The sequence below is a fragment of the Malus domestica genome, chromosome 03 (assembly GCF_042453785.1).
Source record: "Malus domestica chromosome 03, GDT2T_hap1".
NCBI classification, from domain to species: domain Eukaryota; kingdom Viridiplantae; phylum Streptophyta; class Magnoliopsida; order Rosales; family Rosaceae; genus Malus; species Malus domestica.
The window spans coordinates 26,136,091-26,150,256 of NC_091663.1; the positions used below are offsets into that span (position 1 = coordinate 26,136,091).

At 39.6% G+C, this 14,166-nt stretch overlaps 1 protein-coding gene across 1 annotated transcript; it reads right to left on the reverse strand.

Annotated features, from left to right (window-relative positions):
* Positions 1-1,236: 1,236 nt before the first annotated feature.
* LOC114823999 (nascent polypeptide-associated complex subunit alpha-like protein) lies at positions 1,237-4,904 on the reverse strand. Its single transcript, XM_029100119.2, has 5 exons — positions 4,705-4,904; positions 3,905-3,965; positions 2,484-2,565; positions 1,858-1,985; positions 1,237-1,745 (listed from the first exon to the last, which is right to left on the reverse strand). Exons 2-5 carry the CDS (start codon positions 3,962-3,964, stop codon positions 1,413-1,415), a joined length of 603 nt encoding a protein of 200 aa, XP_028955952.1. The 5' UTR covers position 3,965; positions 4,705-4,904; the 3' UTR covers positions 1,237-1,412.
* Between the last annotated feature and the right edge of the window lie 9,262 nt (positions 4,905-14,166).

Genomic DNA, 14,166 nt, shown 5'->3' on the forward strand with positions numbered 1-14,166 from the left:
TTTATAGATTTATCCTTTAGATAAACACGTGAGTGTATACAGTTTACGGCAGGAAAGAAATAGTAGAAATGAGTTGACAAATATTTACGAGTGTAATCTTCAAGGTATTGTCAATAACAAGTATTGATGACCAAAGTCGTGGGTGCATGCTCATAATGATGACATATCAGCATTTTCAGAGGAAAAAATAGAGAACCACTATAAAGTGGAGAACGACACATCAGCATCTCCTAAATGCACCCTCCAAATTCCAAAACCCTATGTATCCGAAACTCCATTGGGTTGCAATAATCTTTGAGAAATGATAACTCAAGGATTTTTTTTTTTTTTTTTTTTTTGGGACAAACTAAAGTTACTTTTCCATTAAACAAATAGACAAGTACAAAGAAAAGAGAGCTCAAAAGGCATCCCATAATCAACATACAAGTTCATCAAGAAAAAGTAAATACAACATAAAAGCTCAAAAGAGCATAACTGAAAAACAACAAAAACCCTCAAATTAAAGAGGAAACCAGACGCCACCACCAAGAAAACGAACCAAAAAGAGCAACTGGATCAACTGAAAATGGGGGTGAGTGAGCCACCCGCACAGTTATAACTCAAGGATAAATATGGCGTATAGTCCTATCCAATGTAAATCCATATATAGTAATTAATACTAGCTCTATTATTCTTCAAATATGTCACTGAACAACAACCAATATTCAATATCATTAAGTTAAGCGATATAAAGACTAATGTGTGTAAAACATGACCATCTCGCTCTCATCATAAAGCTTATAAAAAAAACAAGAACATTCGCAATCGAAACTTCTTGACGAACCTTGAGAGGCAAACAAAGGACAAGCTTGCGACACTGCTCAACGACAATTGCACCACACTATTGTACGGCCTTGCGCTTGCTATCGCACGTCGCACAACCAAACAGAAAATGGGACATGGCCGGGACAACAATCTCGAACAAGATGAACGCGCACCAAGAAAGACATGCCCTCCAAACACTGGATTGGTCCACGCAAATCCATCGCAGGTACAACCTAATTAAAAGCTATGCAGTTCATCTTGTACGCGTGAAACGCAGCATCTGAGTTGTTTAGCTGAATCCAATACTAATCAGACCCAATGTTTATCGTATACACATGGATGCATTCAGTCCGACTATCCGTACTATCGACCGACTATGCATTCTATCTGACAATCCGTACAACGATATTACGTTTATGAAATATACTTGAATTCAGGTGAAACACAATCAAAACCATTCATCACAACATAGTTATCTCATACCAATACATCAAATATTTCGTAAAAAGATCCCCAAATTTGAACTTCAAATTCTCAAGTAGACACGACGATGCAAGGTGAAAAGAGAAAAATTCATCAAATGGTAAGTTACACCACTACAAGGCGGCTCAGTTTGTTAATTCCATGATGGCAGAAACAATGTCACCATTTGCTGCTTTGAGTGCCTTAACTGCTCTTGATCTTGAAACCCCAGCTTGAGTCATCACCAACTCGATGTCCTTGGGTTCTACACCAGTTTCGTCCACATCTTCATCGTCTTGAGCCAAAGTTGATGGCTCAGGCTTTGCTGTCACGGTATTTAGGTTAGGAGCCTTGAACTGCTCCGCGGCCTGAGTTTGAAGTTGTGAGCTCAAGTCCTCAATCTTTGCTTCCCCAAAAATGACATATGTATCGGAAGCGGGGCTCTTAAAGACATCTGGCTTTGAGATGACAAACAGAATCTGAAAGAACAAACATTACTACATTGAATCTTTAAAATAAATCTCCTAGAAGCTGACACAAAATGCGTTATAGCAATCAAAAGAAGAAACAAAGCAACAAATCAACACTTACATTCTTGCTCTTCTTGACAGTCACACGGCTGACACCTGGAATTGCTTTCATTCCAAGTTTCAACATCGCCTTGCGACTCTTCTTCTCACTTCTGCTCTGCTTAGACCTACCACTTCCATCTCCTTGTCCTGCCACAATGCCATTTTGACAAGAAATTACACCAATAATAAGCAAAAAAGATGGGCTATACAAGAGATAATGTACAACTTCCAAACCACCGCCCCCAATATATATATAGCAGGAGGGATGAGTAAAAATTATTATCTGAAGGTGTTCTTAACAGCTAAACAAAATAATTCAGTTAAAAAGTTCTACCAAAATTCTCTCAAAATCTCATCTCTAACTTTTGACACTTTCAGCCACACAACCAGATAATAAATAGGCATACTGCTTCTCAAAAAGAACCAGAAACAGAGACAAACTGAGCTAAACTAAGAAGACAAAAGCACTGCATAACATATTGAAGAAGAAACACAACCTTTTTCCTATGGCTTTTATGTCAGTGGAGAGATGACATTCACTAAGATCTTCAAGAAAACTATATGCTTGGAAGAGTGCGTTCATTTAGAGGGGAAAAAACATAAAGCAGTTTGGCATCGCATTTAAATCTTCACAGTGCAATTTACCTTCAACATCGTCATCATGGTCGTCATCTTCATCATCATCATCATCGTCATCATCTTCGTCCTCGACTATCGGCTCATCATCCTACAACCATTTCACTCAATTTCATGCACCATAAAAGAAAAAGATGAAGCATCTTGAAATATTTATTCACTATCCTCCACAATTAAACATCAACACAAATACAGGAAGAACACATATTAAGGAAGGGAGTAGCCAGCACACTTTCATTATGAACCTCAAAGGACTTGCCACATTCTTTCTCCCACTAACCTCTCATAAATACTTACAATAGTGAGTTGTTATTATATGTTTGGCAGTTCAGGATTGTTTCCATAGTAGCCGGCACCCAATTAAGTCAACATATTTGGCACTAACCCAGTCAACAGATGACAGCACAAAATAATCACTTCTAATTAAATGTAACCGGAAAAACAATCTAATGGCTTCAGAGAACTCAAGTAAAATACTCCAGTTAATTAAATTCAAGCAAAGAGGTAACAGAGTCGAATGAGTGAACTTCAAAGCTCAAACAAGAGTAATGCTGTGTGATTGTTTGATCTGGTATCAGAATCATCCATAAAAATTGATGAGATATTGAAATAACAATTTGTAATGGATCCAATAGGGAAGAAAACACAAATATGACCAGGTTGGTACAAACTTAGTGACTGCTGCAGAAATTGAAACAACGAAGCACCTTACAAAAAATTTCGGGACAACTGATCCATTCAAATTAGCTCTATCTATGGCCAAAGAAAAGTGTAGCAGTATTTCAGTTGAGTATACTGCTCATCCAAAGTGATATAAAGATTAGCTAAAGTACAAATGAATGAATAAAGAAAAGAACCCTTGCCAGTGCCTTTGCTATCTAGCTTAACATATTGTAATTTGAAACCATCATGAGCCAAACCAATACGGAAAAAATGACATAGTTATTTTCTCCAATGCTGTAAAGAAATGTTTCCATTAAACCCACTCTATAACATAACAAAATAGATATGCAAAGTAAACTGGATATGAATCCATCTAAGAAAGACACCATACTAATTCTAAAGGCAGACAACAAAATAGCAATATGTAAAAGCTAAACCCTTCTTGGGGTTATAGCTGACTTCACTTAGTAGGAATGTATTTCACATTCGCTCATCACTGCAAAACTGTATCGAAAAATCAAACAGAAATGCAGCTAAACAGCAAACACACAACGAATAAAATCACTTTTCAACCGTAAAGATCTTTCCAACACATTTTCTGTATCTTTTAGCAGAAACTCATAAAGTCCAAGTAATATTAACATTCAAAAATAAAAACAACAAGAAGCTCTGAATGCATAAGACAAATTAAATAAAATATCACATAAAGCATGCCACAACTCAATTCAAAGAGAACCCCATTAAAAACGACGAGAGAGAGAGATTACATGAACTTTTTGCTGTTCGAGCTGGGCAGCAAGGAGCTCTTCTTGAGTTTGGGCAGTCATGCTGTCACAATTAGGAAACAAAATTTTATAATGTGTAATTCAGGTTTGCTAGCGAATTGGGAATCAGCGATTACAGACTTGATCACAATTAGTTTAAACAAAGTTTTGGTGATAAATTATTCTTATTCAGATGAGAAAAAAGGGTTGATCTTCATAATATCAAGCATCTAGAATATAAATAAAATATCAAAAACAAGAGAATAAACAGAACAACATCAACCAAAAAATTTTAAATTGAAAACCAATCAAATCAAATTTCAGTTCAGGAAAAAATAAGGTTCTGTTTTGCCATTTATCAACAATCAACTTAAATTTTAAAAAATAAAATTTCCTCAAAATTTAGAAACCTAATCAACCAAACTTTTTTTTAATCTAATCTAGACATTTCGGTTCAGAAAAAAAAGTTATAAGATACCCGATTCAGCACTTAACTACATGATATATATATATATATATATATAGCTGGGCACTTAGCTACAACATGCCAAGCAGCGAAGACATGAATTTTCCAGTACCAAAGTTTCGAAATGATAGAAAATAATCTCAATTTGAACATAAAAAATAAAATAAAAAAACATAAAATCCAAAAATTATACGATCAATTAAACATATCAGAGAGAACAATACCTTTAATTAGATCCAGAAAACAAATCAAGGAAGAGACGAAATCAATTTGAGAGGGAGAAACAAAGAACGCGAGAGCGATGAGAGAGATACGAGAGAGAAGAGGGAAGAGTTACCTTGGAGTTGGAGCAGAGGAAGTAGCAGCGTGAAAGGGAAGACTGAAGAGGGTGGACTGTGGAGGCAAAAGCAGCTGCGCGAGGTGAACCAAGTTTTTTCAGGGTTGAGCTTGTTTTTTAGGGTTTAGGGATTCAGATCTCACTCCTGGACCGTTTAGTCTTGACCGTTCACACAGATCGTGCGGCCAGGATTCCATTTTAAATTTTGTATTTTTCTTGTCTGCGTATTATAAGCTAAACCAATTTACGACACAAAGAAAAATCAAATAGGCCATTTACACGGCACTTAATACTAATTTGAATTACATTATTTCTAGCTATTAAGTCTGCCTCTCACTTTAATGTAGATAATATCATTTGCTAAAAAAAAAAAAAAAAAAAAAAACTTTAACGAAAAGCTCCAGGTACTGTTCACTTTAACAAAAAACCACATTTTTACACTAAAATGTTAATCCTGGTACTATTCACTTTACCCTTTATTTTGTTTAAAACTCAAAGTTTTCAAATTTTTTTCATTAGTTTTCCTATAAAAAAAAAGGTAAATTACACCTTACCACCTCAGGTTTGGGGTCGTTTTCAATTCCTTACAACATCTTTAAAACATTTCACTTTCATACCTCAAGTACTATTTTATTTCAATATAATACCTCCGTTATATTTTTCATCCATTGGTTCCTTAAGAGCTGACGTGACTGTCACATTTGTGCCATGTGGCTAAACACTTAATAAAAAATTTAAAATAATAAAAAAAAACCCAAATCCTATTCGTCTTCCCCAGAATCCCCACACGTGCCCACCCTTCCCCCATCCCCAATATGATATTCGACGACAGCAACACCGTCATCCTCCTCCACGTTAGCCCTACCTCCGTCCTTTTTTACGTCGACTAGGACTCAGTCGACCTCTCTATCAACACCAACGACAACGTCGATTTCGTCGACAACTGCACCCTGCACAATTTCGTCAAGCAGAAGAAACTTGAGAACGACTTTGATGCCTTCACTGCCTCCAAGGTCACCGATCTCGCCAAGCCATTGAAGGAGGTGCAGATTCCATACAAGATCCACTTCGTTAAGGAACATGACATGAAGGAGCGGTTCTGCTTGGAGGTTGAGAGGTTAGGGCTCAGTGTCATGATCATGGGGAGCTAAGGGGTCGACGCCACCAAGTGTGGGACTGACTGTCATGCCCCGATCCTGACCTACGTCCAGGATCGACATGTGACGTCTTTTAGTAATTGGCGAAGATCCGGCCGTTGGATGTCTGGGTAACTCCTTCGGAGTTTTCTACAACTTAATTATGATTTCATAAAGCTTGATTCTATACTTGATGTTATAGATTGTGATCAATGGTCCGTTTTTATTGAATATCACATACTTGTATTATTATCACTCATCCGAGCTCCGCAGCTTATCCGAGTTCCGTTTGGTCGGTGCACCATTCTCATGATGTAGGCACTGATTTTACATACGACATGTCTGGGTAGATTTTGAGAAACCACTTAATATTTTGGTTCCATTGAATAGTCTGGACCCAGATGTTGTTGGATTCCGTTGAGTGGTCCGGAATCCTTTCTCTCGCTCATTTCCATAAGTTAGACTAGAACCTTGGATTCGAGTGAACGGGAATTACCCACAATAGACCTTATGAATATAAATTAGAATTATCAAGTTATTACTTGGAATCCAGGCAGGGAATTATGTAGAATTCCTTTATTAAATTTTATGCATTGATGTGTGATCTGGTTGACTGATTAACATAATTAAATGTTAATATCGTGCCTCCTTGATTCAAGGAATGGGTTACTTGAGGTGATTATGGAATGATGTTGAATATGATTGTTATTAATACGATTAGAGCAGTGACCAATGTGACTAGAGGATACTATTATGCTTTGTTGATTCTTTGATATATTACATGATATAAATTGTGATTTTATGTTGAAACATAATGATTTATATGATGGATGAAATAGAAACCTTGATTGTCATGTGGGATGTTATGTAGCTTGAATCGAATAATTCATGTTTGTCAAGTCCAAATGTTTGATTGAGGAATGTTATGCCTTTTAGCTTGAGTGGACTGTGATATATGTCGAGTTGTAGCGAATGACGAACTACAAATGGCTTGATCCCTATTAGGGTACATAGGCCGTCTAACGAGGAGGTTAGATGTAACCATAAAATATACAAAAAATTACTATACGATTCGATTCTTGAGTTATGCTTCGTACATATCCTGAAGGCGGGATTTGTTGGGTTTATGGTTACTTAGTGACGTCACGTGTCGATCCTGGACGCAGGTCGGGATCAGGGTGTGACACTGACGGTATGCTTGGGAGTGTCAGCGATTATTTTGTTCATCACTGCGTTTGTCCCGTTGTTGTTGTCCGATTTTTGGAAGATGACAATACCAGCATTGCTTGGGGGGTGGGGGGTGGGGGGTTTCGGGGGAGGTGGGGTGGGGTGGGATGGGGTGGGTTTTTGGATGGAATGGGAGATGAAGAGAGTGGAGGAGAGCGAGGTAGGTCAGGGGGAATGGTTTTCTCAATTTCTAGGTTTCAGTTTTTTATTTTTATTTTTTAATATGGTAAATTATTATAATATTTTAAATGTATAAAAAATTACTTTTTGCCACGGGGCACAAATTTGGCAGTCACGTCAGCACTTAACGAACCAATAGATGGAAAATGTAATTGATGTATTATATAGAAATAAAATAGTACGTAAGGTATGAAAGTGAATTTTTTTTAAGATGTTGTATGAGGTTGCAATAGACCTCAAACTTGAGGTGGTAAAGTGTAATTTACCAAAAAAAAAAAACCATTTACACTTATATATTTTGGATGAATAAGCATGTTAGAGGATAGAGTGCTTTTTATATTATATGGACTTTGGTTAAGAAAAAATTCACACTAATTTATAGATTAGGACAATCTCTAATTAGCAAATCAAACAATCTTCTACGGCAATTCTTGAAACCATGTCAGTTAGTTCATCTTCCACTTAGAGCAACTCTAGCGCTCTTTTGCTTTATGGACCAACTCCATTTGCAATCCAATCCCATGCCAAAGTGGTGTCAGCCCATTCGGGCAATTGGGTTGAGAGGGAGCCCGTGGGAGAGCTCAGGCACAAGTCCCAAGCCCGAGCGCTTAAGGGGGGATTGATGTAAGGCTGACGTTAGCATGACATCATCCACGTTATAAAAAAAATTGCCTCAGGTGCGTGCAAACCACGCGTGCGTGGGGGGGGTGCCACCGACACAATTTCAGGCAATAGGGCTCGCGTGGCAGCCCTCTCAGTAGCCGTTGAATCTGAATCATTTGATTTCCAAAATAAATGATTTATTCTGTTGTGTGATAAATGACATGTTGCATAAATCAACAATATATTAGGTATTGACTAAATGTGTGTGTATATATATATAATTATGAATAAATGATTTATTCAGTTGTTTGATAAATCACATGTTGTATAAATCAATAACGTGGTAGTAATCATGTTATATCAGAAATAATATTATTTAATCATAAGTCATCATGACATAAAAAAAAATTATTATTTTATAATTAGTCATCATGACAAAAATAATAAGATATTAAATAAACAATGATAATTTTAAACAAATCAGCCCAAAGATAAAGTGCTTATCTTTTTCCATGTGGGTGGTCGACAGTTGCAGATGGTTGATGCGCACTGCGCCTAATGAGTAGTGAAGAGTTTTCCTTTTTCTTTTCTCTTTCCATTGCGCCTCTCTCTCTGTCTCTGTCTCTGCGCTGCTGTCATGCATGGTGCACCCATTAAGCAACTTGCCAAAGATCTGGCTTCCACTTGGTGACGATGTTCCTTTGCACTTTGGAAAGCAACCAGCTCATCCACTTCTCGTTTGTAAAAGCAAGACCATACCATTTGTAAAAGCATCTTTTCCTTTTCCTTAGCCTCTTCGGGGTCTCATTTTCGAGCTGCTGCGACGAGGACTTCATTGTTGTCACAGTGCTTGGGGAGCTTATAGTTTCCATACATCCTCAGGCCCGCCAATATCTTCGCCGTTATGGTCCTCCACCTCCTCTCTCTCCTCTTGTTGTTCTCTTTCTCCTTCGACGTCGGCAATCGCGTCCCCGACGTCATCTCTGATCAAGCCCCCCCTCGCTAGCTAGTTCTGAAACGGCGTCGTCAGCCGTTAAGATTCAGCTGAGAACTGAGGAGTAGTGTAAGAATCGAATCTTCGGAAGCTGGGGGGATAAGCTCTGACGAGACGACGGAGTTTGACGGAAAAATTTAGAGTGGGATTTGAGTCAACCGGGAACTTGAACTTGTGGAGGATCGGTGAATTGGATCGGATCTGTAGGGCGACCTTAATCGAGTCGGGTTAAGGGGCTGAGGGGAGAGCGCTGTCGAAATCGGACGGGAAAATGCGAAGTGAAAGCTCGATCTTAACAGCGTATTATCACCAAGCGCAGTAGAATTTTGCAAATTAAAAGTTCTAGCGAGTGATCTGGTGGACGAGGAGAGATGGTGCGCGAGAGATCATTGGGTGTCAAAGCCGCGAGAGCGCCATTTTTGTTTTCGTTTTACAGAGAGGCCTTTGTTCTACCTTTTTCCTTTAAATTTTGCTCTTTAGAAACGCTGAAACTATCTGGGGCTCGGCGGCGGCGGCGGTCGCGTATTGAGCAATGCAGTTGAGGAGATAGCCGCAGGGAGAAGCGGAGATGATGTTCGTCTGTTTGCCCAAAAAAAAGAAGACAGAATATGGACTTTCTCACTACCCAACTCCATTGCACTTTCTGTCTTTCTCGTTCTTTCTTTTTTTTTGTTTTTTTTTTTGTTTTGGTTTCCGTGTACGACTGTTTGAGAAGGGAGGTGGCTCCGTGGGTTTTCTGGGAAAGCTTTGGGTTCTTGGGTTTTTGCAGATTCATGGCGGAGGTGAAAAAATGAAAGAGAACCGACATAGCTTTTCGTGTCGATTCCCACAGACGGCGCTAAATATTTATGCACAAAACCGGAGGGGTCTTGGAACAACGTAAATCCGATCGTGAATCTGCAAGAAAGTAAAGAACACAAAATGTATCGTGGTTCACCCTAATGTTTGGGCTACGTCCACACTGATGTTGATATTGTTTCACTTTGAATGGTGAATATACAAGAAGGCTAGAGGTAGTGTGCTCTCTAGCCTATTTTCTGTATGCTCTCTTCCCATGGCCTGAAACTTGACCTCCTTAATGAGGAGAGTAAGGAGTCATTTTTATAGAATAAGGGCTCCTCACTTATTACATATTTGCCCATTCATTTATTACATAATTACATTTGAGTCGCCCGAGTATTTATACAAGGTCTAAATACGGAGGCCTTAAGTATGGTACAAACAAACTACACCAAAAAATCAAGCTTTTAAGTTGCATTATACTTAGAACATCCTCAAGGATTGTCCGAGGTGAGGAACTGATGCAGACCAACAATGGGGAATATTATTTCATAGTGAAGCCTCGCCCCCAAATGATGTCAATGAAGGTGCAAATGAAGGTGTCAATGAAGGTGTTAAAGAAATGACCCCAACTTCTTCTTTTGCAAGGCTCCCGGGAAGAGATAAGCAAAATGAAACAAAGAGAAAGGGGAAGTCCCAAGATCTGATGAGTGGACCCATTGCTACTGGAATTGCAATATTGAGCGAAAATCATAGCGTTCGCCAAGAAGAAGCGGTCCGAATGCGCTTACAAATGAAGGAAGAAGAGGATAGGGAGCAAGAGAGGTTCGAAATAAATTTGATGATGGATGACCTCAACAAATACACTCCAGAGATGAAGAAGTACTTATGTGGTAAGAAAGGGAAATTTTGCAAAAATATGCCAAAATGAGTATATTTCAAGAAGATAATTCATCTCAAGGCTATACCCCAAGTCTATCAAGTCCATCACCAAATCAAGATGGTGGATATTATTATTAAGTTTGTTTGTACCATACTTGACCAATCTCAAACTACTAAGCACCGGTCAACGTTATACCGTCAAGGACCCAGAAGAGTTTCCCTCCAACTAGGAGGCCAATCATAGCGCGACACGTGTTGACATCAGAAGCCAATCATAGCGCGACACGTGTCAACATCAGAAGCCAATCATAACATGACACATGTCAATGTCAGAATGAAACTAGAAACTCTCTTCTATAAATAGAGATCATTCTCTCACAATATTTCCTAATATCATTTATACTAAATCATTCACTAGTACTCATTAAAGGAGAGCTTGAACCTATGTACTTGTGTAAACCCTTCACATTAATGAGAACTCCTTTACTCCGTGGACGTAGCCAATCTCGGTGAACCACGTACATCTTGTGTTTGCTTCCATGTCTCTATCCATTTACTTACTTATCCACACTAGTGACCGGAGCAATCTAGCGAAGGTCACAAACTTAACACTTTATGTTGTACCAAAGTCCTCATTGATTTTATGCATCAACATTTGGCGCGGTCTGTGGGAACGACATTTATTCCCACTCTCTTCAGCTTTGCCAAGTTGGTTTCCACCATTCGTACACTCTCTTTTAACCAGGCATCCCTCTCCAACATGGGGAGCGAAAGAAGCCACAGCACGCAGAATGACACCCCTCTTGCACGTAGTGCGGGGCAACGAAAGAATGAAGGAAAGAGGGTTGCTTTTCAAGCTAAAGTCGATGAACTAAAAGCTCACAACAACAAGATAGCAATGAAGAATGAGGTCCTCCAGGAGCAATATGAGAAGTTCTTTTAGACGTTTCACGAAACTAGGCGTACTCAAACACGCGAGCTCGTTACCCCTGTGGATATCAACCATCATCTGGGTGCCCCCAACACGGAGGGTCACCTTCATTCGACATGGATATCCCTGATGAGGAGTGAGCCAATCATCAGAACATTGATCAACATGAGACTTCTCTCAACCCAGCTACTTCGACTCGAAGTAGGAGAAGTGGAGGAAGACACCTCCTTATAGAAGGAGTGGAAGGATCGAAAGCCGTCTTTCACGACTGTCGAGATTTCTTAAAGCAACGTTGAAACAATCCCATCCATGTAAGCTCGAAGATCAATGACCCAAGGGTCTCTGAAAGACTCGGTCCCCTCCCATGTCCCAAGCCGGCTACCAATTTGGGGAAGGGGCAACAAGTCCTAGAGAAACACAAAGGTATAGGGGACTCTGAGATATTTCGACATACTCGTCCTAGAAGTCAATACGACGAGTCCAAGAAAGAACCACACGCCATTGCTCAAACTTTCCTACTTCCAAGAGGCGATGGAGACTTACGAAAGAAAATTCCAGTGGTACATGACTCCACACAAGACCCCCTTGTCCTACAGCTCCTTAAGGAAGTAAACAAGTTAAAGGCCGAACGTTAGGCCAAGATACCTTATTGGAACCAACCCAGGCATAGCCCTCTCACAAGAAGGATCCTCGACACCCCTTTTAAGCGAAGACAAAACAAAAGCGTGGTTTACAACTCTATACTAGAAGGGAGGACCCAATTGAACACCTTAACCTCTTTGAGTCCACCATGGCATATCGGATGCACACTAACAAAGAACGATGTCTTCTCTTCCCCTCCACCTTCTCTGGCGGAGGTATTGCCGTCTTTCACCTAAGATAGTAGACTTATTTGAGGAACTGAGGAAACTGTTTGTCTCTTAACACATCTTCTAGACTGATCGCTTGCATTCTGCAAATGACTTGTACACTATTCGCCAAAAGCAGGACGAGTCACTACGAGAGTATGCCGGTCGCTTCAGCCATGAGTATTCTCGCTGCGCTGAGGCATATAACAAGACCACCCTCAAGGCCTTCACGGCAGGTCTACGTGATTGTTTCTTCAAGTACAGGCTTACAACCACGCCTCCGTCGAAGCAAGGACATACCAAGGGAACCCCCATATAATTAACCCATATCAACAAGTGGGAAGTGGAAGTCAAGTTCTACCAAGTGATGAGATATTGGCCATTTAGACACCCATTGCATCATCTCCTGCCTCATTTAGCTACTCGCTAAGTCACCAAACGTATCTGTCTCTTGGTAAGAGGAAGGATTTTTACTCTTAGCAAGCCTATTACAACAAGAGGGATAAAAGTTCGTATCAAGACAACCAAGGGTGAACGTACCGTCGACTATTATGACTATGGGGCCAAGTCTCACTCTTTCAAAGTAGAGGACTAGGTATTGAAGGAAATGCTATTATAAGAAGGCATACACATTACAAATGTTTTGACTTTCAACCGCTTAAGATCTTTTATTACACAAGCCATTCGGCAAATATTTAAAGAATAGGGAATTCAGATAACTTCTTCTGAGTCTTTTGCATTCCTACCACTGGAACACTTGGTCTACACTGACCTACCCTTATACTCTAACTCAGAGATGCAACATGCGTACTTTGACACAAAGTATGTGATACTAAGTGTTATAACCAACATGGTGCACATATCAAAAGCATGGATCCCTTCATGCATGGCAAAACATTCATAAGCATCACTCATATCAATCAACATAAATATTATACATTCCAACACATTCATACATAAACATCATACATGCCAACACATACATACATAAACATCATGCATTCCAACATATCCATACATAAGCCAACTGTGCTTCGAAATGGTTCAACATACTTTGTGTCTTCGACACTTGCTACAATGTGCCTCGACACCTTGCCTTTATTCTCACCAACCAGGTGATGAAATGTACAACCCATACTCTAATATCATTTGGCATCTTGCCACTCATGCCACTAACCAGGTGAAGAATGAACTTATTTTCATGTCACCAACCAGGTGATGAAATGTACAACCTGGACTCTCCTTCATGCCACCAACCAAGTGATGAAATGTACAACCCATACTCTAATATCATTTGGCAACTTACCACTCATGCCACCAACTAGGTGAAAAAGGAACTCATCTTCGTGCCACCAACTAGGTGAAGAAATGTACAACCCGTACTCTCCTTCATGCCACCAACCAAGTGATGAAATGTACAACCCGTACTCTAATATCATTTGGCAACTTGCCACTCATGCCACCAACCAGGTGAATAAGGAACTCATCTTCATGCCACAAACCAGGTGAAGAAGGAACTCATCTTCATGCCACCAACTAGGTGATGAAATGTACAACCCGTACTCTAATATCATTTAGCAACTGGCCATTCATACCACCAACCAGGTGAAGAAGGAACTCATCCTCGTGCCACCAACCATGTGATGAAATGTGATGAAAGGTGATGAAGGAACTCACCCTCGTACCACCAACTAAGTGATGAAAGCAACTCACCATTAATTCCACCTACCAGAAGACGAGTGGTACAACTTATACATGTGAATTCCTAGCATTCACAAATACTCAAAAGCCCTCAAGCTTGACAACTCAACTAGGGGAGCACTTATGCCCAACAAGAGTTATAGTCACTAACAAAGTCTTATTGCAAGCCAACAACAACTT